The sequence below is a fragment of the Belonocnema kinseyi genome, chromosome 10, assembly GCF_010883055.1.
Source record: "Belonocnema kinseyi isolate 2016_QV_RU_SX_M_011 chromosome 10, B_treatae_v1, whole genome shotgun sequence".
Lineage (NCBI taxonomy): Eukaryota > Metazoa > Arthropoda > Insecta > Hymenoptera > Cynipidae > Belonocnema > Belonocnema kinseyi.
The window spans coordinates 75626172-75654103 of NC_046666.1; the positions used below are offsets into that span (position 1 = coordinate 75626172).

The 27932-nt window shown below is 31.2% G+C and overlaps 1 protein-coding gene across 1 annotated transcript; it reads left to right on the forward strand.

The window, feature by feature from the left end:
- Nucleotides 1-27932, forward strand: LOC117182003 (neuropeptide CCHamide-1 receptor). The gene is made up of 5 exons (XM_033375022.1): nucleotides 1-926; nucleotides 8517-8709; nucleotides 9025-9158; nucleotides 12131-12304; nucleotides 27678-27932. The coding sequence occupies exons 1-5, from the start codon at nucleotides 690-692 to the stop codon at nucleotides 27930-27932; spliced, it is 993 nt and encodes a 330-aa protein (XP_033230913.1). The 5' UTR covers nucleotides 1-689.

The window sequence follows — 27932 nt, forward strand, 5'->3', positions numbered from 1 at the left end:
CCTCACAGTTCCATAAACACTCTCCAGTTCGCAAAGTTTATCTTCAGCAGAGCTAACGCTCTGAAACTCCTGAATCCCGAATGCTGAAGATTTAATTACGATAGAAGCAGTAAAGAAGCACCTCATCCAATTGAATTACGGTTTCGAATAGAAATACACAGAACAAACATTATTTAAAAAATTAAAAAGAAAATATTAAGTTGGAAAATTGTTCTTCTCTGAAACTAATATGGCCTAATTCACCATAGAAATATAACCAAGCATGAGTGGCTGCAAAGGGATGAGCAAAATGTACTCGAATAAAATGTTTCGAATGAAATAGTGCTTCATCAAATCATTATAATCTTCTTGACAAAATTTCAAGTTTATTTCGAGTTATAACTTGAATGATCATTTAATCCTTGCAACTCTTTTGATTCTGACGTTTTTCCCCCTGAATTAGCATCTTTTCCTAATATAATCGATGGAAATTTAACTATATCAAACTAGTTTCTAAAATAAAAATGTTGAATGTAATGTCAAAACTTGTTTTGCTTAGAAGTAGATAACAAGCAATTCTCTTGTTATGGAAATTCATAAGTAGGATATAAAAAATATGATCATTAGAATATAACGACCATTCCTAAAGCGAGGAACATAAGATTCCTGTTGGGAAGATATTCAAGGTGTTCTAAAAAATACTGGTAAAAATGGAGAACATAACAATGGCCTTCAATTGCACCCTCGATGAAGATAATTGCACAGAAGAGGCTTACATGCCTTATAGTGCCAGACCAGAGACTTACATTTTACCGGCCGTCTTCTCGTTCATTCTTATCATCGGTGTCACCGGAAATGGGATCTTGGTACTTACAATTCTACGCCATGCAAATATGAGAAATGTTCCTAACACCTACGTTCTCTCTCTGGCATTGGGCGACATGTTGGTAAATATTTTTTCAAAAATTATTAATAACTGGATCAATTAGTATCTATAATCTATACATATAATCTATACATAATCCATATATATCGTACGGTCGTGAGACGTGGTTATGGCTGCAATTTTACAGCGAGTTCGCAAAGTTATACATACAATATCGCTTTCGCGATCGGTGACCTGAAAAGGGCTAAATAATTCCTCATTTTGAGGTAAAAATACATTTCTCTAAGAAATTTTGGAATGTCCCCCCCATGAATTACTGTTATTATTCTTTTACTATATTACAGAAAATTGTATCCGAAATTTCTTTAGGAAACTTCCACAATTTGTAGGGTATTTTCTCGAACCTACTTTGAAGTTCTTTCCCCAAAGTCGTGTGGACATGAATTACACACAAATGGAGATTTTTACCACTTTTAATCTTGGGAGAAATTCCCCTTAATTAAATTAAATATCTACCAAGTATTCCTTAACATTTCTTTGGGAGGGGTTCCTAAAACAGATAAGTCAATTTCCTAAATTTTTCGAAAATATTTCCCCGAATATTTTGGTGAAATAAATATTCCTTAAAATATCTTGGGAAAATTTTTGGTGTGAAAATTCCCAAATTTTAATGCAATTTTCGTAAGGGGCCATCCATCCACCACGTGGACAATTTTCCCCCAGTTACAACCCCTCCCCCCCCCACCGAGTACATTTGTGGCATTTTACGACCTCCCTGTTCCCCTGTACTTTGTCCACGTGGAGATATTTTATGAAAATATAGACATTATTAGTCTTAAAATGCAAGAAGTCCAAAGGAGCGATGAATTGGTTGAAAAATTCCGATTAGCTTGGGAACGTGAGCTTAAACATGATTTGAATTTCAAACAAAAAGTCGTGAATATAGTGTTAGTTTTACATGTTCTCCTAAAAAAGAATCTCTGGAATGAAAATTTCAAGGAAGAAAATGGTAAGTAAATATTATTTTAAACGTACCTAAATATTTTTTCTGTTTAAAGTTTTTACAACGATTTAAGATCTTTGAACATACCTTTGGAAATATTTAGTATTGTTAAATAAATATAAATAACTGTAGTCACATAATAAAAAATAACTTTAAATTCTAATGGTGTAACCGCTAGCTTTCAATAGTTTATAAATTAAGGAAGAGGTGTGTTAGCGTAGAATGATGCGCGAGCAGAATATAAAATTTCAAGCATACCTACAGCATACCTTGTCTTATTTTAGTATATTTCCCGCTGACTTGGGGAAATATGTGTTCACGCGGATTCTAGCCCGACCGCCCCCCCCCCCGGTACCACTCGTGGACAAGCGTAAAATGTTGCCATACCCCCTCCCCTTAAAGTGTCCACGTGGTATATGGATAGCCCCTAACCATGATTCTAGGGAAAATTGCCAAAAAAAATTTACAATGTATAAAGACAATATAAATGAATATTCGTTTATCATAAAATGCCTTTGTGTAAAAAAGGGTTTTACCACTATTGAAATATTTTATAACCTTTTCAACTTTTCCGAATTTATTAAAATGTATTAAAAATTCTAACAGCTCATGAAATCCCATACCTTTCACTGAAACCCCCTGAAACCCATTTACAATCATTTTAAATTCCTTTAAGAATTCAAAAAATAAATAAATCATGATTGACATTTTCGTATGGACCGTGAAATTCGAAACATTTTTTTTAAATCATTTGAAATGCCTCATAAGTTTTGGAAACGGTTGAAGTTACTTGAACTCCTTAGAGTCTAAATGGAATCTTTTGAACTCTTTTGCAATCCCTAGAAAAGCTATGAAATTCCTTAAAATCTTCGAAATGCCCTGTGAAACACCTCGAAATATTCAGAAATAACATAAAATTGAATTAAAACATTTGAACCTACTTAAAACATTTTTATAAGTTTTGTAATATTCTTGAAATATTTGTAGACCTATTAAAAACTTTTGAAAATCAATAAAATGTCTCTGAAATGATCTTAATTATTTTTTTAGACTAGAAAATTTCAAAAGATTCTTTAAAATTCTTCGAAATATTCTGGAATCACTTGAAATCATTAGAAAATCTGTGAAATTCCTTGAAATGTTTGTAATACTTCGAAAATTCCTAACATTTTTGCAAATAGTTTGCAATTTGTAAAATATTGTTAAAACCTTTTCAAAATCCTTTACAATCTTCTCATATCGATAAAAAATTCCATAGACTATTAGTCTGTGTATATCTACAAAATTGTTTACAATTATTTGCAGTGTCTAGAAATTATTCTGAATCACCTAATTTCTTTTTAAATCGTTTAAAATATTTCAAAATTTCTTTAAATATCTTGAAATCACTTGATACAATTAGAAATTCCTTAAAGTATTTTGGAAACAAATCATTCTTATCTATTTAATGAAACTAAGTTTTATTCTCTAATCAGAGTAGACAATTTAAAATATGTATCTATGAGAAAAGTGAAATATTTGGCCACCAATACGATCGTTTATTAAATTAACGGTCATAATAAAGTGGAAAGTTAGCAGTGGACTTTATTTTTAAACTTTGACATTTTAGATAGAATAATAGTTGTAGGGAAACCCAGTACGAGGTGAATAGGAAAACTTTTGAAGTCATTAATTTGATAAATGATAAAGAAGTAGAGAAAGTATTACATACCAAATTAAACCGAACAAAACTTCTGGCTACGAGCCTGTCAAACGGTGTCCTATTTAATATGCAGCCATAAGAGCCTTGCTACCAGCTACCATAAACAATATAACTCAAGATAATTTTATTTGGGTATGCAACAAAATTACTTTTATACGCCTGACTAACCAATCAACAATCTATTACTCTCGTACCCAATGACGCTTTTCATAAAAATACTCTAAATATATTTTAAATAAAAATTAAGAGTATTAATCATTATACAGTTTTGAAGCCAAAAATTAGCAGAATCGAAGGAACCAAATAAATAATAGTGAAAGGAGTTTAATTCTTTAAAAAAACGATAACACCAGCACACAAAAAAGTGGTCTGCCCGGCGGATTACACCAGCATATCTATATTTTTTTGGGTTCGCTGAATCCCAATCCGTGCTCCAAGTAACCCAGTTGGCTCATATTCTTTCGAAAAACTCCAAAATAGACGTAAAATCGACGAAACCGCGATTTTTTGTATAAATTTTTGCACACAAAAAATATTTTCATGTCCGGTGGTCTTAATCAGCATATCTATGTGTTTTTGGGATCGCTGAATCTGAATCTGGGGGTCCAAATAACCCAGCTGGATCATATTTTTTCTAATATCGTAAAATCGACGAAAACAGCGATTTTTCTTGTATATATTTGCAAAGAAAATTTTACCATGTCCGGTGGTCCTATATGTCTATATGTTTTTGGGGTGCTGAATCCGAATTCGAAGTCCACATAACCCAGTTGGCTCATATTTCGAAAAAATGTTAGCCGGCTGGGTTATTTGGACCCCGGATTTGGATTCAGTGACCCAAAAACATACAGATATGCTGATTAAGACCACCGGGCATTAGGACATTTTTTTGCTAAAATATTCAAGAAAAATCGCTGTTTTGGTCGATTTTACGTCTATTTTTGAATTTTTCGATAAAAATGAGCCAAGTGGGTTATTTGGACACCGGATTCGAATTCAGTGACCTCAGAAACATATAGATATGCTGATTAAGACCACCGGGTATGAAGAAATTTTTTGCAAAAATATACACAAAATCACTGTTCTTGTCGAATTTACGTCTATTTTTGCGTTTTTCGAAAAAATATGAGCCAACTGGGTTATTTGGAGCACGGATTGGCAATCAGCGACCCCAAAAAAATATTGATATGCTAGTGTAGCCCTTTGGGCAGACCAAGTTTGTTGTTTGCCAGTGTAATCTGTCAGTGAACAAAATTATTATCGCTATGTCAAAAATACGCTTTTTGATTTTTCAATTAAAAAATAGCAAGTTAGTATGTGTAGGTATTTAGTTTAAAAATGTAGTTCCTCTACAGTCAAACTAAAAATTAGTTCAATTTTAATGACTCGCACAATCGAAAAAAGACATATTGTTAATAGTACAGATTTTAGATCTGAAATCTTCAGATCTAATTTTAGGTTTACGCTCACTTAAGAAAATAGTTTTTGAATATAAAAAATTTTGACCCGAACTTTTTTTCCAAAATAAGCTTCTTTTCTATTAAATAATTGTTTAAAGTTAATCAATTGAAATGATTCTATTCTTCACGATTTAAAGATTCATTACAAAAATTAATACTTTAAACTAAGGCGAAGGTTTTGAATGAACGAAATTATTTTATTTTCAAAAGTTAGGAATATCAGATTTTAAGCCCATTTTATACTATTTTTAGAATAAGTTATCCACACTTTTTCGCAACAACAACAAACAAATTTTGCTGCGCATCCTATTGCAAGCGGAAATAAGACAAAAGTGTGCGAAATCTTGCTTTTAATGACTATATAAAAATTTAATTATAAAGAATCAGGACTTTTTAAAAAGAATGGGTTTAAAAGAATCGCAATACCATATTGATTTTTAAATATTTGGAAAAATTTGGTGGTAGGACTTAACATTCATATTGGTTAAATATTGATTGGAAATTGTTCTTTCTTCATTACTGCTTTATTTTCGTTTTACGATTTTCAATCCAATTTATATTAAATTCAATATTACCAAATCTTATAATTATTGCAACTTCGCAATATACGTCCAATCAAAAACCAACCTGGTGGCGAAATTAAATAATACAAATTTGGTACATGGCTTCCCATTTTCTGGAATCATTTTTTCTATCATTAGCACATTCATTGTAAAAATGATTTCTAATGAAATGTATTAATTTTGCATCATATCATACCTGAATGAAAAAAAAAGTTAAAAACAAATCTTCAATATCTTTGGAATCTTGTAAAAATAAATGTACTGAAAAAGACCAAGAACTTTCTCGGAACTTGGAATTATATAAATCAGTTTAAAAATCGATATATTGTGGAAGTAACAAACCTTGTAATTTAAAATTTTCCAATCCGTGATAAAGGTAATCCTACACATACATTACGAATGCTAACCGCATTTTGTCGATCAGCAATTAGTTCAAAATCAGACTCCAAGCGAGACCGCCTGCAGCTTTAAGAGAGAAAGAGAGAGAATTTAAGCTCTATGTGAACTGGAAAGCGTCGTAACAAAGAGAATTATAAAACAAAAGCTCTCTGTTGCTCGAACGCTTTTATTCATTTTCCTTATTAAATTTAGAGAACTACAATAATGCCATGTGTCTTTTCATATCTCATTATTATTTTGTGCATATTTCTAAATGATAATATAAAAGTGGATTAACTTTTATTATATTTTTATATTTAATTGTTTCACTTTTAATTCCTTTAACACTTTATAACGAAAAGTATTTACGCTCTTACTGCATTTTGTCCTAAACGAAATCCATAGAAAATTAACGGATAATAATAGATTTCTACCTACCAAAATTACTGACTGAAAAAGCACGCATTTTAAAGTACTTTTATTAAAAATGTTGTCAAAGTTAATCATGAAGTATTTAATGTACGATTTTAATTAAGATTTTAATCAGCTTATTTTAAATACTCATAGATGAAGCTACATAATCGTAAAAATTTTAATACATTTAAATAGGTAAAAAATGGGTTTCTTTTAATAAAATTTTTTTCATTCACAAAATTCAAAGTTGACGCAAGCAAAAAAAAGATTCCTTGACTTGAGATAAATCAATATTAACCTGCAATATTAATACATTTTTTCGAGGAATAAGGAAGTTATTGGCACTTATAATATTTCAAAAAATTGTATCTACACTAAAACTTTTTCATTAATTAGATTCTAAGTTGATGTAAAAATAAAAAATCCTAGGTTTGAGACAAATCGATTGACCTATAATATTAATACAATCTGTTGGATATTAAGGGAGGTTTGATCAATTATATCAACACAATTAATTAAAGAGTCTAAGGATTTTTAGGTGATTTCCCTTATTTGAAAAACGGGGTTTTTATACTTTAACTTTTTTTCATTTAAATCATTCAAAGTTGCAAATTGATCATTTTCCATTCCAATATGGCCGATGTTTTTCTAAACATATTCAAAGTCAATTTAATCAAATACTTTAGCTTTTTATTTTCTTGATTTTTTTCTAGATTTGTCTAAATGCAAAGAATAAATTTCATGAAAGTATTATGGCTGGCCCATGCCTTAGAGAGAAGAAAGAGAAGTTCTTTGTCTGAAAAATGAACATTCACTTTTTTCTGATAAAACGACACAATATACGTAAAAAGTCAAGATAATAATTGTTTATCTACAAAAGTTGATGAAAAATGTATCCGTGCTTTCTTCTATATCGCATAATCAAAGGCTCTTATTCAAAGGCTCACTTATTTCGAATCTCTCATGGTCGCATATTCCAAGTGGCGAAGCTCCTTCTACTCCACAATTTTTCCTGTACCGCTTCGCCCGCGCAGTTGAGTTACACCTCGATACGCACATCGATACAAGACAGGGGCAGCTTGGAATATTCGAATGTTTACGATTCTCGGACCTTGAAGTCCGGGGTTGGTTCGATCAGGGCGAATTTCGTTCCTAACCTCAAAAAAATTATGAAAGTTGGAACATTCATGGAAACACCCAGAAAGCAAAGCGGTAATATGTTTTCAGGGTCGCTGAGTCTAAATTTAAACTTCATTTAACTCGGCGAAGTCGCATTCCATTCATAACGTTGAAACAAAATGAATTTAAACACCGAAAACTGTCTCTGACACGCCCTCACGCCCACCTGCCAGGCAGTGCACCTTCGCTGGCTTTGTTACCTCGACAAATCTGAGAACGAATCATTTTACATTATTGTAGAATGTAAAACTGCATCGTCACAGTCTATCACGGCAGCAGGATTTTGTGCTGCGGACTGCTAGCCATGCTCAAGGAATCACTAACAAGTTCTATGTACCAGACGCTGAATACAAACAATTTATGCCGAGAACAGTTTTCAAGGGTATAGTTTATTTTTTTTTAGGTCTAACCAACCTCGGATTCGGATTCAGCAACCCCAAAAAAGTATAGAAATGTTTGTCTTGTATGGTGTACAAGACGTTTTTTTTTCGTGAGCCTGTGTCATCGATACACTCCATTTTTCCAGCTTATTTCATTATTCTTTCAGCAATATTTTTGTTTTCAGAGAAATGAACGCTATAATTTTTTAATGAGTTTACTTTAAATGTTTTCAGAAAAGTCACCGCCATGTTGTCAGTTTTCAATTTTTATGAACAAACTCAACAGAAAATTTTCGACAAATTGACAAGACACGTGTTCTTATTTATTCAAGACGTTCTGATTGCTCTACTTATATTTTTGTAATTTTTTTGTGGGTGGGGAACTCCATGAGAGCATCTCCTACTATTTTATTTTTAAATATTTTCAATAATGATTTTAAATAAATTAGAAAAATCATTTGATAATTAATTATAAAGAGGAAACAATGTATTTATCAAATTCGTACCATGCAAAAATCAAACAATAGTGGAAACATCCGAAATCGAATTCACAGCCAGCCTTTATTTTTTAGGTCATTGTAACATGTGTGCCATTCACCATTACCGTCTACGTCTTGGACTCTTGGCCATTTGGGCTTCTACTTTGCAAAGTTTCAGAATGTGCAAAAGACGTATCCATAGGAGTTTCAGTATTCACTCTCACGGCACTATCGGCTGATAGGTTTTTTGCTATCGTTGATCCCATGAGAAAACTTCACACTGCTGGTATCTATGAATTATGTTCCTATATCTATTTACAGATAATTTATTTATTTATATATTCTTTATAAATTAAAATAAAGCAAGCAAAAATTGTATTATTTTTAATCGCAGTTTTGTTATTTTTAAGTGTATCTTTGTAAATTATTAATTTAATAATCACCGTAGTGCAAAGCAAAAAGTTTGCCTTTTACTCTTATATAAGACTCGCTTACTGATTGTCAGAATTCGAGATCATCTCAAATAATTTAGAAACTATTTTTATTGATAAACTTCTAACTAAATAAGAATGCATAAAATAACGATATTCTTTGAGTTTAGGAACTGGAAGACGAGCTACGAGATTTACATCTTGCATAGCAGCCCTTATTTGGTGTCTAGCAGCGATTTGTGCTCTACCAGCAACTTTTTCTTATATAAGATTTTTTCGGGTCAACAAAGACGTAACTTTCAAGGTCAGTGAGAATAGATAGAGTTTCTACAAAATAAATATACTACCTTATTCTTCGTTACTGGTTATCTCAAAATTGTCCAATTTTATTTGATAATAAATATTTATTTGGATCAAAAATTTCTATATCAAAGAATTAAAACAAAATTCAATCATTTACTTAAAAATTTCACAAACTTTCTGGCAACGAACTTTTTATTTTAGCTTTCTACATCAAATATTCTGGTCAGAAACATATTGTTTTCCAATTGATGAAAATCAGCTTCGTATTCGCATTCCCTCTTATACTTATTTTCTATTTCCCTAATCAGCTTACGATACATTGTTTCATTCAATACACTCGTATGTTGGCCGTCCAAAGACTGATTTGATGCTATTCTGCATTCTTTTATTCTCTCAACTAACATGTGTGTCAACGAAAGCATATTGTATTGACAGAAAATCAATGTCACGTAAAAAATACGATTTATCTTTTGATTTTCCATTGAAATGTTGATTATCCAATATTTAAGTATTGAAGGAGATCGTGTCAGTCAGTTCCAAATCCAGATATTCCTGTGAAGAGTCGAAAACTCTGATTGCTTAATATGCCACAGCAAGTAAATTTCGCCTACAGCAAAATTCTATTTTAAAATACGTGCATAGTATCGTTGAGAAGTATGTTGCCGTGATTTGAAAAAACACCGTCAACTGAAAAAAAATCAAAAAATGAGTTTTTTAGATAGTTGAAATCGTAAAAAATACACCTGATCATTTAAATAGTATTTTTACATTATTAATCACTTTAAAAATAATTATTGCATAATTTTTAGAAAACGCCGTTAACTGAAAAGATTGGCAAGTTGTGATTTGAGAGAGCGAGAGAAAAAACATCAGGGATTTTTTTTAATAAGTACGAGCGTGGCCAAATGGCAACATAGTGATCAGTCGTGACATTCCATTTATGAATGTAGTGATAACACATTTATGTATCTGCGAGCCGTTTTGCGTGATTTCAGAGTACATTCTAAATTTATGTACATTTAATAAATAAACATGAATTAATTCCGTTAGAATTTCATATTATTCGTTATTCATCAAATGTAATAACAGTCACAAGATCCTTATCTATATTTTTGTTTAGAATAAACCTTCAACTTCCAATTTATTGAAAGTCATAAATTTATACTTACTTCGTAGATTCAAAGAACAGTTTAAAAGACAACTGTGAATTGCAAATCTTTTAAAATTGAAGAATATTAAATTTTGAAAATTTACAATTAAAAATACAAAAATTATTAATGATAATAATATTATCAATATGTAAGATTTTTTCAAAATTATAATTTCATGATTGAATAAGAGTTTTTAATAATTCCATTATTTAATATTCTTTTGCCATGAACGGCATTCTCTCAAATTACGGCAGACTTTTTTCTGAGGTCAATAATATTCGAAGAGAGCCATAACTGCGGATTGCGGCATTTTCCTGAATTTCAGCATCCCAATCAACACCGTTCAATGCATTTTTAATAATCAATGAACGTTTTTAAACAATTTCTGGTAGAAATAAAAATATCATACGCAAATTAGTCAAGAACAACCAAAAAATGTTTCTACTAAAAATACGAAGTTTCAACAAGATACATAAATCTTTAAATAAATAGTTCTAACAATGAACGTGAAACTGGTTTATAATAATTTTTAACTAAATAATGGAATTTTTCAACTAAAAATATAATTTGTTAACAAGAAATGGTGTAAGTGGGACGATGGTCGTGAGGGCTAAAGCGTAGGCTTTGGACCCACTCCTTCGGCTTGCGGGTTCGATTCCCGCCTCGCACTCTGGAAGAGTCTCGGTGGCCCATGCGGTGAACACTAGCCTAGCAAGGGAGTTGTTCATCTCCGGAGAGTCGTGGGACCGGTACCTCTAGAGAAAAAGGTTTTCTCTAAGTACTTAAGGCTGTTGCTCTTGATGGTTCGGAACCCACCTTAAACTGTAGAGTCCCCCTTCCACCACCAAGTAAGTGTGTGGAGGGTGTGTAAAGGAATAGAGAAGGTGTAAGAAAAATGTAAACCCTTAGGGGACACATTAGAAGCTTTCCACTCAACAAGAAATGGTGTAGTTAAATTTTTATTCGAGAGAATTAATTGTCAAAGCAAAAAAGAATTTTTAACAAAACAGTTAAATTTTGTTCCAGATATTTCAATTGTCTATTACAGTGTTGAATTTTTTAAATGAAAAAGACGAATTTTGAACCGATTACTTGAATTTTCAACCCCAGTATATAAATTTTCAATACAAAAATTTATGTTTAACCAATCAATGAAATACCCAACAAGACCCTGCAAAACTCAACAATCTCTATGCACAGCCAAATTAAACGTCAACAACGTTGTTATAGATATGAAAAAGGTTTAAAATTTTGCTATTGTTCCAGCATAATCTGGGAACAATGCATATAGTAGTATTTTATTAGGCTTCTCTTTGTCAGTCAAATTTAGGAGAACAACAAATTATCCAAACTTGACTCGAGGAATATGATTATTGACCCTTGGTTCACAAAAAAACGTATATCCCATTAGAAATACGTTTTATAGATTTTCTAACCTTCAAAATAATGAAATTAAATTTCCTATATTTTGTACTGAAACAAAATCGAGCTATAATTAGTTAATACTAAACAATCCGAACATTGAAAACAATTCACTCATTGTATAGGATTGATCTAATTATTGAAGAATTATTTTGAATTGATTCATCACGTTTGGTTCACTTAATCCTCAATTCTTGTACGGCACTGAAAAATGTGTCAGGTGATATTGTGAAGACACATACTATCGTGGTAATTAAATTAACATTTAATTTTGTATGCAAAAAATTTTAACTCGTAAAAAAAATCAATTAAAATGGTGCAATTTTCACTGTAATAGGTAATTTTTAACAGCACGTTTTGTTTGGAATAATAGACTTGGAAATGACATGCTTTCTTACAGACTTGCTATCCATTTCCAGAGGAATTTGGACCAAATTATCCCAAGATAGTATTACTCTGCAGGTTCATCGTTTATTACTTTCTTCCTCTAACCATCATCGGGGTGTTTTACCTTTCGATGGCCAGTCATTTGGTACAAAGCACTCGTAACATACCTGGTGAAATGCAAGGCCAAGTAAGTCTATATTTTTAGTAAATCTATACAAAGTTTGTAATTTTTCTACTTCATACATTTTTATTCAAATTCGGAAATTGTATTCTAAAAAGAAATACTCAACTTCGGCACTTGCGGGTTTAGGATAATACCCGCAGATCTACCCTTCACAACAAAAAAATTACTTAATTTAAATCGAAAATTCGGCTTAGTTTAAGGTGTCACAAACAGAAGCATAGGCAATCTGAAATTAAGAATTATATCTGAACATTCAATTAAGGAAATTAGACTCCTGAAATTCAGGTCGGGAAAATCTGAAATTCATGGAAGCACGACCTGAAATTCAGGTATGCTCGCTCTTCAATTAAGAATATATGTATAGTGAAAGCTAATGTAACCATAAGTTAACACTCTATCCTAACTGAAATTAAGGGTAATATTCTAACTAAAACCCAAACATTTCTCACACCTTACCGACACTCCTGAGCTGTTCTAATATAGATATTCGTTGTTGTTTTTTTTAAATAATATTTTTAATATTTCGAAAGATCATTAATAAAAATCTACAAGTGGTCGAAGCTAATACATTAAGTTCGTAGTGTGAATGTGGCAGTTGATATTATGTTGAGATTTCAAAAATAATTTTAAAATATTGATGTACCTCATGAATTGTAATTATCTAAATATAGATATTTCTGTGAATTGAACATAAAAGTTTTGTAAATAGATTGCATACAGAGTAGGTTTTAATTTAAAAATAGTAATTATGCAAATGTGGAATAAAAATTACACATATCGATTGTAAATTAATTTTTGAGATTGACTCAAAATGTAATTCACTCATAAGACTATTAAAAGGTTATAAATTTCCTGCATCAGTAGTTTTTGATTGCTAATAATTTAAATTTATGAAACTAATAATTGAAAACTAATATTGTGAAATAAATCTAATTACTTATAGTAATAATCTTTATCGTTTTCCGTTTCCAGTAATATTTTTGCTTCGTTTACCGCTTATAATTGTTTTGTTCAGAGAAGAGTTTTCAGGATAATTCAAAATGTGTGCAGCTAATAATATTTTTAAAAATATCTATGCCGATGTAGATATGAGATATAAATTTTAGATATAATTATGTTTAATTTATTTAAAAATAAAACTAGTTAAAATTTGGAGCGTTTTAAAATCTTCTTCATTGAAGCAATAATAGGAAGGACAATAAAATTCTTTAATTCACATCCAGTTGAATAAATATTCATTAAAAATTTTTTAACTTAAAGAAGTACTGTAATCCATAGTCTGCTCTTTGGTCAGTTTATACGAAATAGTGTTTGTTTACAATGTTTGAAGTCTGCATCAGGGTCGACAGAAAACTAAAGGTTTGTTCAACAAAAGTAAAGAACTGAACTGGGCTGAGTGTTATTATCCTCCGATCACATAAGATTTAGTCAGCGAGGGCTCGGAACATACATGTAATACGTTACAGAGCGCTATGCAAAATCTTCCTAAACAAATTGTAAACAAACACTATTTAATATAAACTGGGCAAAGTGCAGTATTATAAAAATTCAGTAAATTTAGGTGAATAATTTTTTGTTTAAAATTATTTAAATAAAGTGAGAAGATTTATCAAATGAATACCGCGAGGCTTTTTTAATTTACGGAGGAAATTTTTTATGTAAACATAGACGCAGCCGTTTAACATATCACATATGTCGAAAAAATATTTACATCAGATAAATTTTATCTTTCGTCGGATAAGCGTACTGCGTTTTTATCTAATTGAAAAATAAAATTTATTTTTGGGGTTTACTGTGTTGTGTTAAAGAAATTCTGCAGTTAACTTTCACTTTAAGCTGACAAAAAACATTTCATGCCGAAGAAAAGGGATCTAGATCATTTTTCTACTAAAAATAATATTTCTTTTCCATAATATGCATATTCTGTTTTCTTTATTCAAAAAGCTAAACACAGGTGTCTAATCGCCTGTAAGTAGCAGTCAACAGGCGTTATATGTCTTATATTTTTTTAAACTTTTTACCATTGCAAAAAAACTATTGCGATTATTCCGTGACCTTCTATAGGAAATTTTAACGTAGAACCTGAATTTCAACAATTTAAAAGTTGATTTTGCTGTTTTTCGAGTTTTTTTAAAAGGAACCGAATGGGGACTCAATGGGGTCTTTACGGGTACTTTGTAGAGGCTCCATTCGGTTCCTTCGGTCCGCCAGGGTTCACGCGAATTATTGGGTATCTCAAAGTTATTAGAGCAATTTTAATGAATAAGAACAGTCAATATAAATTCATTTTAATCAGAAATATTATAATGAGGCCTAAAATTATTTTTTTACTATAAGATTTAATGTTAAAATTTAATTCAAATTCAAATTTCTTCCTAATAGTTCCACATTGGTGGCGCTGTCATAGCTACCCAACAGGTGTATATAATACAAGACATGACACCTCCTAATGATTTTACCATCTTAAAAATTTCTATAACTTTTATTTAAAATTATAATTTTGAATTCATAATTCTTAAATAATTTAATTCTTTACGCCTTGAAATTAACGTTGTTTAGATTCGAAATTTAAAATTCGTAAATATTTGTTCTAAATTTTCTGAATTATTAAATGCTTAATCAGGAACGTCACTAATTTGTAAATGTTTTTTTAATCAGATAAAACTAATTTAAAGTCTACAGTTTCTAATGCTTTTCTAAAATTATTAAATTTTAACAGGCAGTAAATCTGAACTTAATCAGTTCTAGATATTAACATTTTTAACATTTCACAATGTAAAAACAATACAATTTTTGTGAATTTTTTTAAATCATCAAAATCCTTGGAAATTTTTTTTTATATCTCTCAAAAAACCCCTGAAGGGATCGACATCCCCTAAAAAATTTCAGTTCTTCAAAGTCTTTAAAAGTTCTTAGACCTTTTTTTAAATGATTGAAAATTTCTGGGAATCTTTTAGAATAACCTTGAATCTTAAAAGTCCTTTAAAATTCCTTAAAACCATTCAAATGCATGAAATCTATTGTAAATATTTTGTTTTAAAAACTTTGATTTATTCGATTTGACCATAGTATAATTATTTTGAATAATTTAAATACAAATTGTGTAATTTATTATGAGAAATGAATATATTATTCTCATAATCTTCCCTCCGTTTCTAATAATCATTTTTGAATAAATCTTCCTCCAAATCAACCGTAATAAAATGTCTTTTCATATCGAACATGATTTGTATTCTTTCGCTCTCCGTCTTAGATTTTTTCGGCTGAATAAAGGATCCCCGAGAATTCGAGAATTCGTTGTCTCTGCATGGATATATCATAATAAATTACCAGCAGGAAAACATATCATAACAAGGCATTCATTCTTTCTCAAATAACGCTGTTTCTTATCGATTCAAAACAATATTCATCAAATAAAGTGTAAATAAACGGAATTAGTACTTAAATTTAATCTTTAAGGCCAAAATTGGATACACAATCAGAGTCGAAAATCTGCGTTTTATTTTTCGGCTTCAATTTCTGTAATTGGCTCAAAGCCAAGCCTTCGTGGTGTCAAAATCTTCTCCGGTGAGAAGCTCATAAAATCGCCAAATGACAGACCCTAAAATTTTAATCATTAACGAGGTCGGTCATAAACCGGCTAAACCTGCAAAATCCGTCGATTCTTGGTCTCAGCTTTTCACACAAGGTCTCCGAGATTTTTTATCCTTTTTCTAGTGAATGTACACATTGTTTACATAAAAGGTGGAACTGTTCAAAGCAGATTAAATGTGTCAGGATTTTGACATTTTCATTGAGATTTTTCGTATCATAAAATTCGTGTCTTTTCATACAATTTTTGGGTTAAATATGTGATCAGGTTCAAAGTTATTCAAGAACAACAACCAAAAATAATTAATTAAATTTAACAACTTCTCATCCGGTTTCCATGTACAATTTCCAGAAAAAGCAAACGATGCGTTAATATAATTTTATGTTTGTCATTTTAATAATTTCATTTTAATAATCTGCTAATCCAATTTTTATTATTTTATACGACTTTAGGCGAAATATCATCATTATAACTTTTATCTTTTAGACATATGCTGAAAAATTATATATAATAAATTTGGCTACGAATATTTGCAGATATGGTTAGTGTCATCGATAAATTACGCGACGCAATGTCCCGTGAATTTTGGTCCCATCCCATATGTTGAGACTTTTTCTTGCCTTTCTAGAATTTTTTTTCTTTATTTTTTAAAGACTAGGCTAAACATCGCCATCAAACATATGAGGTAAATTATGGATGACATACAGTGAGAAAAATACCCATTTTGTGATAGGAAATCTATTTTTTTTACAGTCAAGGACAAATGATATCAATCGATTGGTAAATAATAAAACGTTATTTTATTCCATACTTTTACTAATTTTAAGAAAGGAATACGAATTTGAGAAATATTCAGGTTTAATGACCTTCTGGTGACCCAAACATGTCAGCCTCTGACTTTTTATTATTAAATTATAATCCGTAACATCTCTATTGCGTTATTTTTACTTCATAATGCTACGTATATTGAAAAATATATTCGAACTTGACCTATTTTTGTGTTTCTTGTCTTCTGGGCCCCCAAAAATACCCGCCCCTGAATTTAAATTATTAAATTGAAATCTCAAATGTCTTTAACGTATACCCTACAACCTTCATCAAAATTAGTTGACTTCTCGGGTTTGCATAGATATATGACGGCAAAATATAAGATTTCATCCCGCTGTACTTTGCGCCGGAGAAACATATAGCTAGACGTATTAACTATTTCACACAGCTGATAACATACTTTTATAAAAATTCATTTAAAATTGCATTCATTTTAATTTTATTTTTGCATTACAATATTTGTAAACAGGATCAAAAAGCAATTTTGAGCAAATATTAAGAATATCCCGTCAATGTTCACCCACGGTCGTCCCATGGTTATGAAGAGTGGCCCCTCTGCCATGCTTCGCCCACGGTCGAACGTGATTTGGTTGGTATTAAACTTTCGCAAAATTTTCGACGATTGACAGAATTTACTAAATTTTCCTCAATTTTGAGAAAGAATTGGTAATTAAATATTTTCTTTTGTTGGACTTTGCGCAATTTTTGTTTAAATCCGCGTGAAGGAAGTTTGCATTGCTCAAGCATGGCAAGACACTTGCGGAAATATCTGACTAAAGCATGGGTCACGGCTGAGTACTAGCATGGCGGAAGCCTAGCTCTTGTCCGTCTCCCATGCTTAGGACACGCTAAACACAAATGAATATTCTTAAGAACGTGTAAATGTCAGAGAAATTAGCCTGCGTTAAAAATGGAAATCTTAGGTTTGTCAACAGTCAGCACATCTCTAAATGGTAAGTTCATTACCCGGGTGCACCGGGTCGCGTACCAAATAGCCAAGCACGTATTTTAGAAGAACTTTTTCAAAATTTAAATTGTGCCAACTGCCAAAATAACTACCAATGATGAGTCGACGATCCGGGTGCACTGGATCGAGCACCAGGTACTTTAGCACTTATTCTACGATAACTTTTCAAGAATATAAATTGTGCCAACCGCCAAAATAACTACCAATAGTGAGTCGACTGTCCGGGTGAACTGGGTCGTGCGCCAGGTAGCTTAGTGCGTATTCTACGAAAATTTTTTCAAAATTTAAATTGTTCTATATGCCGAAATAACCAAAAATTGTGATATGACGATCCGGATGCACCGGATCGAGTACCAGGTACTTTCATACATATGGTACGAGAACTATTTAAACATTTTAACTTTGTGAATAACAAAACCTATTCCAAAAATTGAGTCGAAGACCCGGGTACACCAAATCGCGCAACAGGTAGTTTAGCACTTATTCTACGAGAAATATTAAAAAATTTAAGTGGTGCCAACTTTCAAAATAACTACAAATAGTGAGTCGACGATCCGAGTGCACCAGACCGAGCACCAGGTACTGTAATACGTATTCTACGAGAACTGTTTAAAAATTTAATTTTGCTGAATAACAAAAACAATTCCAAATGATAAATCGACGGCCAAGGTGCACCAGGTAGTTTAGCACGTATTCTATGAGAACTTTTCAAGAATTTTAATTTTTCCAAAACTCAAAATAAATACCAATGGTGAGTCGATGGTCTATGTACACTGGGTCGTGCACCATATAGCTAAGAACGTATACTACAAGAATTTTAAAAAATTTTAATTTGCTTCAACAAACAAAATAACTTCCAATAGTAAGCCGAAGATCCGTGTGGTCCGGATCGCGCAATAGGTAGCTTAGCACGTGTTCTACAAAAACATTTTCAAAATTTTAATTTTCACAGCAGCAAAAGTAACTACCAGATGGTATAAATGCCATAAATGAACATTAAATACCTGCGTGAACTATATTTGAACAACCTGGTGCACGATTCGATGCACCAGGTCGTTGACGAACGATTGGTATTTATTTTAAGTAATGGTACAATTTCAATTTTTTTAATTTTCTCGTATAATAGGTGCTAAACTACCTAGAGTGTGACCAGGTAATTTAGAATTTCCAAAATTTTTATTTAAATTTCAAAAGGTTTTCCTAAAATACGTTATGAAGTACATGGCGCTTGATCCGATGCACTTAGATCGTCTACTTATCATTGGTAGTTATTTTAGCAGTTGGCAAAATTTAAATTCCTAGAAAGTTCTTATATAATACGTGCTTACCTACCTGGTGCGCGACCCGGTACACCCAAATCGTCGACTTACCATTTGTAATTGTTTTCGTTATTCACCAAATTTTAGTTATAAGAAAGTTGTCTTCGAATACGTAATGAAGTACCCGATGCTCGTTTTGGTGCACTCGGATCGTCAACTCATCTTTGGCACTTATTTTGGTAGTTGGCACGATTTAACTTCTTAAAAAGTTCTTGTAGAATATGTGCTAAACTACCTGGTGCGCGATTCGATGTACCCGGGTTGTCGACTCACCATTTGGAATTGTTTTCGTCAAGCACAAATTATAAATTTTGAAAAAATTCTCCTCGTATACGTAATAAAGTACATGGTGTTCGATTCGGTGAACCCGGATCGTCGACTCATTATTAGCAGTTATTTTGGCAGTAGGCACCACTTAAATTTTGAAAAAGTTCTAGTAGAACAGGAACTAAGCTACCTGGTACGCGGCCCGGTGCACCCCGGTAGTGAACTTAACATTTAGAGACGTGTAAAATTTTGGCAAACCTAAGATTTCCATTTTTAACGCAGGATAATTTCTCTGACACTTACATGTTCTTAAGAATATTAATTTGTGTTTAGCGAGTCCCAAGCATTGGAGACGGACAAGAGCAAGGCTTGCGCCATGCTAGTATTCAGCCATGACCCATGCTTTACCAGATATTTCCAAGTTTTTTGCCATGCTTGAGCCGTACAAACTTCTTTCACGTGGCTTTTTAAAAAAATTACGTAAAGTCCAATAAAAGAAAATATTTATCCAACAATCCTTCTCAAAAGCGGGGGAAATTTAGTAGATTCTTTCCATCCTTGAGAATTTTTCCAAAGTTCAATTCCAACCAAATCATGTTTGACCGTGGGCAAAGCATGGCAGAGGGGCCATTAACCATGCTTGACCAATTGTTCATAATCATGGGACGCCTTGAAAATCATTTATTGTCTTAAAATTGAACTTTCAACACAAACTTTTTCAACACAAGATAAAAATCACACTATTAGAGAACTTACTTTCATTACAAAATACTTTGCACTGTACAAACTTTAAACAAAGAATTTTTTTAATTGACAACTTTATTCCTAAAACAATAAAAATCTGAAGAGCTTCAGTTTTACTAAGCTAATCTTAATTGTTGTTTCTCACTCAACGAAAGTACTGAAGATTAATCTTTTCGCCAATTATCCAAACAAGCAATTTGTTTTAAAATATCCTGAAATTTTTGAATAAATTTCCTCGCTATTTTTGACAAAATTAGTTCTAAACTATAAGCCTAAGAGACGAAACGTATAAGTGCATGTGCAAGTACTTCGAAGTTCAAGGTTTGTTTTGGATAACAGTTGACAATGAGTCCATTACGTGGCGCCAACGCACTACTGTGCCGGCCGAGGGGCGTCTAGCCTGTCGTACAACACAGTCAAAACGCCAAAAAAAAATCATTCATATCTGCGGAGCGAGGCCCAAATATCTTCCAGGTTAGGGATGATTAAAGATTATTTCTTGCAAGTTTCGTGAAAATCGGCTGTGTCAGAAAAAAGATCACCTTGTAGTGGATGAAATCGAAAAAAAACTAAAAACGAGGCGAAAGCTCGCTTCAAGACGAACAAATTGCGACGTCGCAGATCCTCCACAGTCTGAAAGTAGCCTCATTTTTTCAAAAAGTTGCAAGTACTAATTTCCCTGTAAACACGCTTCAATTGCGTGAAAGCATTAGGATGAATTTTGAAATTAAAGTTGGAGCAATAACGAAATGCAATTTTGTGGATCAAAATTGATCAAAACTGAAGGGTTCTAGATTTTTCGAAAATAGCGCTTTTTCCCTAAATTTTGAACTTTCAAGAGCTGTCAAATCTTACCGTTTTCACCGAAGCGTTTTTTTTTACCGTTTTTTTTTTCATAAAGTAATTTCACGAAAAAAATCGGTGGCGGAATCCGTGACGTACCTGCGCAGAGATTTCAAGAATTTCGCTGAATTTCGTCTTTCATGGTTAAATTCAACTGTTTCTACTTGAAATTAAAATCTTTTTTGTTTAAAATAACAGCTATTATCTATTTCGTTGTGCATTCGTTTTTTTTAGGTTTAAAGGTCAACTACTTGGTTTAAAGTCAAAGTACTTTTAGAAAAATTCATTTTTTATCTGTTAAAGACTAATCATTTCAGTTGAAAATTCATATTTGCGAGTCAATAATTAAACTATTTGGTAGAAAGTTCGTCTTCTAGGATTAAAAATTTAGCTTTCGGGTTGGAAATTTTAACTTATTGTAGATAATTAATCTTTTTTCTTTAAAATGTAATGATTTTGTTAAAAATTCTTGTTTATAAACGGCCCCTTACCAATTTTTGAGGTCCGGGGAAAGAATTCTAAAATTCATTTTTGTGCCATCCTAATATAGCGTTTAAACTTATTGCACGTGATTTTAAAGAAGGCTTGTAAAACTTTTTTCTTATATTTACGAATGTAATAAATCTTAATTCAGTTAATAACTGTAACCAAGTTTTTTTCTTTTCCGCAATATTTCCGTGTAATTCTGAACCATGTTAGATAAATCCTCAGTGGATTCGAGGCAATTATGACGCCTGAAACTTAAAAGTGAAGTTTATTCCCAGTTCTACCTCCAACCATCTTTCCATATAAATCGATCGCCTGTAGACCAACTTCCTTCCGACTGCGATTTCTTGATGATCGATTGAAAAGGCGATTAATAGAAGGTGATGCTTTTATATCGAACAAATATGGAGGCACAATAATATTTGAATTCTACAAATAACCTAAATAAGACATTAGGCGTCAGAACTTTAAAAAATATATTTGAAGGTTACGCGAACCCCATGAAATTTAAAACATTCTTCTCGTAAGAAAAAAAAATACTTTTGTTTACTTTTTTATCAGAATCCTCAGTAGCAGGTGAATCGAGATGAAACTCAACAATTCTCTTAGAAATTAACGATAGAATATAAATTAAAAACCTTTAAACAATTATCCTTGTCACGTCCTTAAAGCATATATATTTCCCTAATTTGCTTGATTTCGTTGGGATCGGAAAGGACTCCAACTTCGGCTTAAATGTACAAACTGTAACTTTTTGCCTGTGATGAGAAGTACTCAGAGGTTGAAGGGTACATATAATAAATGAGACCAGATTTTTTCAATCCGTTTGAATGCGTTTAAATGACAAAGTAATCCCTTAAAGGTAGGCTGGTGGAATCCTCTGGGTCCTAGTTATGGTGACCTTAAAACCTTATTTGAACCAGGGACAGTACCTTGGATAATCCTTGTAAATCCTGGGGTTGACACTGAAAGCCTCGGCCAAGGGTGAGGGCTCAGTGGTTTATGGGGATCTTGGCTTAACCACACTAGACATTAGACCTATCCCGGATCTATCCTGAACAGAGTCCGCGGAGACTTAACTGAATTTAGATGATAGCGGATTTAGAAAATCACGAACTGTATTGACCGTTCCGATTAAACTGATACTGAAAAACTAACTCAGCCGTACCGATTAAATTGACATCATAAAACCAACTGAGAGTTCTCTTGATTCAAAATCAGCTTTTATGCAAAATTCCTCAGAGGACGAGTGATCTCGTACCCCACCATAAACTTTATACATATCTTGTTAAACGTCGTGCCTCGACAAGCTTACTTTGTAATTAGCTCCCTCGGGCAGATCGACCGTATCCCTGACGCTCACTTTCGTGTAAATGGGTATAGGAAGCACCCCTCACAATACATTTTATCCTCATTAGATCATTCTTTATAATTTTTCTTCCATACATATTTTTATTAGTTAAGGAGTCGATATGATGTGCAAGCTGATTAAAAAATATCGTCGCGATCTCGTGAAACCCTATAGGGCCCCAAAAAAAACCCATAAGTGAAAAATTGGATTTTACGCTAGTTTTTTTGTTGCTAATTATGAATAATGCTACGAAGTTGCAGTTTTGTTTATAACCTTGTCTACTCTTTGTCCACTTTTCAATTAAAGTGAGGTAATAATTATTGCAAGTTGAAACACATAATTGTTTTTTCTTGTTTGTGAATATAATTTTCTGAAATAAAACATATATTTGAAATTTTCTTCACATTTTTTATATGGCTTCTATCAAGCCGTTGACAGTGTATGATGTATATTGCGTCAAAAAAATGGCTAAGAGTGCAATTATCGCAATATGCGCCATGTAAAATAAATAGATTTATACTATTTCGATTATCATGAAATTGGCGGGTTTTCATAAAATATAGTGCATTCAAGTTTTTTGGGTCTCGAATTCATATGCAGCAAACCAAATGACCCCCTAATACCAATTTTGATTCAAATCTGTCAACTTATTGAAATTTTCCAAAATTTTGTCGCTATATTGGATCAGCCACTTTAAAATTCCTAATTTTTAGCTTGAATTCGTATTTAGCGACCCAAATAAACTCTCAGTATCAATTTTGAATGAAATCCATCTATTAGAACGTTCGACACATTTTTGACCCACTCTGCGATTTTCGGTTTGCACATTGGACGCGTTCAATGTAAATTATCCTTAAAGTATTTGCGGAGAGCCTTTTTCTTTACATTAATATTAAAATTTGTTATTTTTTCAAATTTAAAAAGTCAAATAGAAGCTGCAAAATTTCAGAAAATCCCACCTCTTTCTAGCATTACTCTAAGAGAAGATAATTGTAAGCCAGAATAAATTGTGTGAACAAGTATTTTTGCTTACTTGCATTCATTGTTATATCACCAATTAAAAATGGAGAAAAATCGGAAAATCTCAGAAAAAACCTAAAAAAGCAACTGAGCGAAAAGTCAACATAAAGTTGAAAATTTCAGAAAACATCGCAACTTTTAACATTATGCAAAGTAAATGTTATTAGAAATAACAACCAATTTTTTGAACTTGAATTGATTGTTACTTATATACTTTATATATAACGCAAAAAAATATTTTTTTAAATAATTTTTTTATTTCTCCCTACCCGCTTATATTATTTTAGTTTTATAAAAAATTATTGCATTAAAAAAAATACGAAGAAACTTTTCTCAAACCCTTTCATTTATAGTTGACTCGAGAAAAATCGGTCCAAAATCAAAAGTTCATGAGTGAGAGGTAGAAATTTTGTTAAGTACTTAATGAGAATCACAAAATTATTAAAATATGTAGAACATGCTAGGTAGCCATTTAAAAATAGGAAATAGTGAAAAGGGTAATATTTACTAATGTTATACAAATGCAACTTTTAATTAATTTAGCCTTTGAAGAATTTCTGAAGATTTGTCCGCTGCTTTATTTTTATATATATATATATTTACTTTCCCATTAAAAAATAATGATACAAAGAAGGAAGATCAAGCTCATTTTGCTACATTTTACGATGTCGTAAAACTGAAATATTGTGTCCCAGAAACTATTGATATCACATTGCTGCCTCTACCGATTTGAGGAGCTCCTTTATCTTATCAACTTTATTGCTACATGCCTTAGAAGTCACTTTGATGACCTATCGATATAGGTATCCTTGGTATTTGATTTTGTTAGATTCGAAAATAAATCAAATTCACAAAGTGCTTTAAACTTCTAACTAAAAATCACGTCACTTTTGTAATTTTATGGATAACGTTGGCTAAATCATTTTCGACATTAAAATTTTTTCATAAAATGTTTAAATACAATTGGGGTACGCAGTTGAAGAAAATAGCCCAATGTAAGAGAAAAATCGAAATTCTAGTTCTAAAAATTTTTTATTTCATGCTTAAAATTAACAAAAGAAGACTTCAAGTCTTGTCATAAAACATTTTGTGGAAAGGGCATAACAGAATAAAGATGTATGTGTTGCCCCCGTTAGGACCTAGTTAAAAAATTTACGGTAAGTTGAAACTGATGTAAGCTTAAATTTTCCAACAGATTTTTCTAAAAGAAGTAATGGAAGTTATGAACTTAGCAGGAAAATTAAAAAAAATCTTTTTTCGATAGTGGCTAGACCGAGTTTCATGAAAAATTGAAGTTCGTAAAATAGTTTGGGGCAAAATATTTATAATAAAATAAATAAAGAAACTTTTTTTATAAAGTGCCCTACAGAAATTTTCAAATAAATTTTAGTAAGCCAAATTAGACATTATGCAATTCGGCGGGATATAATAATACCATCAATCTCACGTACTCAGAAATTTTTTATTAAGACTTAGAAATTTCATTCCCGTCCAGTTTTATAATATCTAATGGCTTCCTAAAATTCATTTGAAGTTTTTTCTAAGGCATTTCATAAAAAAAAATTTATTCAGGCATTTTACTATTAATATTTTTTTCCAAATTACTTGTCCAACTTTGATTTCACAAATTTATATAGTTGAACTAGGCTGTTTTATTGCATCGCAGATGCTTTTAACTGGATTGTATAGCTTTTTTGTGATTCAAAAATAAGACAAATACGTTTCATTAATTTCATTTAAATGATCAATTTAATATGTACAAAAACCTAAATTAATTTTTTGAATAATGTTCGTTAAAAATCAATCGAATTAATTAAATGAATTTATTCTATGATTAAATTAAATGGTACCATATTACTCAATTCCGATTTCAATTCGGTTTTTTATTTCACTGATCTTAAACAGAGCCATGTGAAAAACGAAGCGCAGGTAAAAAAGCAAACTATTTTAAATCAAATATAATTAACTAAATTTTTTATTTAATGATTACATTGTTTTTTTAATGCATATCAAGAGCATGCTGGCATGCAATTTCTAGGTGAAATATTAAACAAAAGTTTTGAAGGTGAGTCATTTATTTTACGCTAATTTATTCTTTATTATTGTTCAATAATTTAAAATATTAGTTAAACCATTCTTATTTTCACATTTTATCGAAAATTATTTGTATTGTCATGATAACATAAACTAATCAAGCAATGTACTAAATCTATATGGTCGTTTTATCGTATTGTTAATTATGAAAACAGTTGTTTATTATTGAAATTTAACTTTTGACTGAAATAAGACAGAGAAGTTAGTTTTTTACAAATTTTACAAAAAAATTAATGGAATTTTAGTATTTCTTCTATTTTTACAACTTTCCTGTAATACTGAAACAATTTATATTTGTTTAAACAATTTTCTTTAACAAAATATAAAAAATCGGCTCCTCTGTCAAATTTGTAATATGAATCAATTAATTTAATTCGAACACCAGCATGATCGATACACTTTGTTTTTAATTGTTTACAATATTTACATGATTTAAAAATAATGTAAAACTATTTTCATTTCTGGAAACACTTTTTTGTGTCAAACAGCTTCAGTTGTGACTTTTTCGGAATTGCATGAAGTAATTAGGTAAGATAGTAGATCAATACGTGCGGGTTTAATTTTGTGCATTTGGGTTATGCGGATTTTCAATTTAAACTAATTGGTTCATTTAACTCAAAGAGAGTGTACATCTTTTATATTTTTTCGAAAAATGTTGTTTAAACAAATTAAATAGTTTAAAAATTACAAGTAAGTAATAAAAATATAAGACATACTAGAATTTGATCAATTTCTTTGAAAAATTAAAGAAAACAAACTACATTTCTCTGACTTATTTCAGTCAAAAGTTACATTGCAATAATAAGCAATCGATTAAACAATTGATTGCACATTGAATTCATCATTTAGATTTTTCATATAGCCTGGTAAGTTAATTTCATTATGAGAATACCGAAAATTTGCGATAAATTGTCGAAAAAATAATTGTTTCAAACAAACAAAACTCATTTAGTACATTATCAGTTAATAAATAATTATATGAAACTTTTTAGTTTGTCCATTAAAAATAATCTGTAGAATACTACAAGACAGTAATAATTTAGATTAATGTACTGTGAAATACTTGATCCACGCTTAGAGGGTAGATTTTTTGGCTAGCTGAAAGGGGATGAAAGGGTCAAAATAACAAATCAATGCATACGTCACACATGGAAAACTTACTTTTTTTTAACTTTCAAAACTGGTGGGTAGCGTTGACAAAATCCGAATATATCTTTTTTATTCACCCTACTGTACATCTCACCACACATCCCATCCTTAAAACCTAAAACATATTTTTTTTCATTAAAATCTGTTCTGGAGTTCTTGAGAAAAATTTTTTATTTTTCTTCTTACTCACATAACTCCCATACATTATTTAAAGATATAATCTTTTGGGAAATTTGATCTCAGATCTATAAGAACTTATTGTGAAAAATTTAACAAAAACCTAATGGGAGCATCACACGTATGCTTATCCTGCTACCCCTTTTTTTAAATACATTTCCGTAATATAGTATTATCAAAATGATCAGAAGTTTATTGTTATTTCACTCTTATTTAGAATTTTTATTATATTTCAAACGAAAATACAACATTGAATTTTTACCCAATTTTGATCTTAAGAAAATTATAAAGAAGAATCGTGACAGGCACATAAATATAAAACAGCATGTAGGAAAAACTTTACATTTGCACGCATAAAATTTCAGCACAACCTGATTTTGTTGATAATAAATTTTCTTGAAAAATAATCATTTTTACAGAAACTCGCCAGTAAGGTATTCTTTTTCTGTTTCAATTATTATTAAAAATTGTAATATCACTCCTTTGTGAAAAGGTAGTGGATAAATTTGTTTAAAAAGAAACCTCTCTTATTTTTTTAGGTGAAGCAAATAAAAGCGAGGAAAAAGGTTGCTAAGATGGTATTGGCATTCGTCATTATTTTTGCAATTTGCTTCTTACCTCAACATGTTTTCATGTTGTGGTTTTATAATTATCCAGATGCCCAGAAAGACTACAATTCTTTTTGGCACCTTTTTCGTATAGTGGGATTTTGCTTGGCCTTCGCAAACAGCTGCATCAACCCCATTGCACTTTACTTAGTTAGTGGCTCCTTCAGAAAGTACTTCAAAAGGTAA

What these genes read in the sequence shown, in the direction of transcription:
- LOC117182003 (XM_033375022.1), top strand. Translation starts at nt 690, where the DNA reads ATGGAGAACATAACAATGGCCTTCAATTGCACCCTCGATGAAGATAAT. An exon ending in ACAAAGACGTAACTTTCAAG is followed by an intron (nt 9,159 to 12,130) that starts GTCAGTGAGAAT and finishes GCTTTCTTACAG; the next exon opens with ACTTGCTATCCATTTCCAGA. An exon ending in CTGGTGAAATGCAAGGCCAA is followed by an intron (nt 12,305 to 27,677) that starts GTAAGTCTATAT and finishes TTATTTTTTTAG; the next exon opens with GTGAAGCAAATAAAAGCGAG.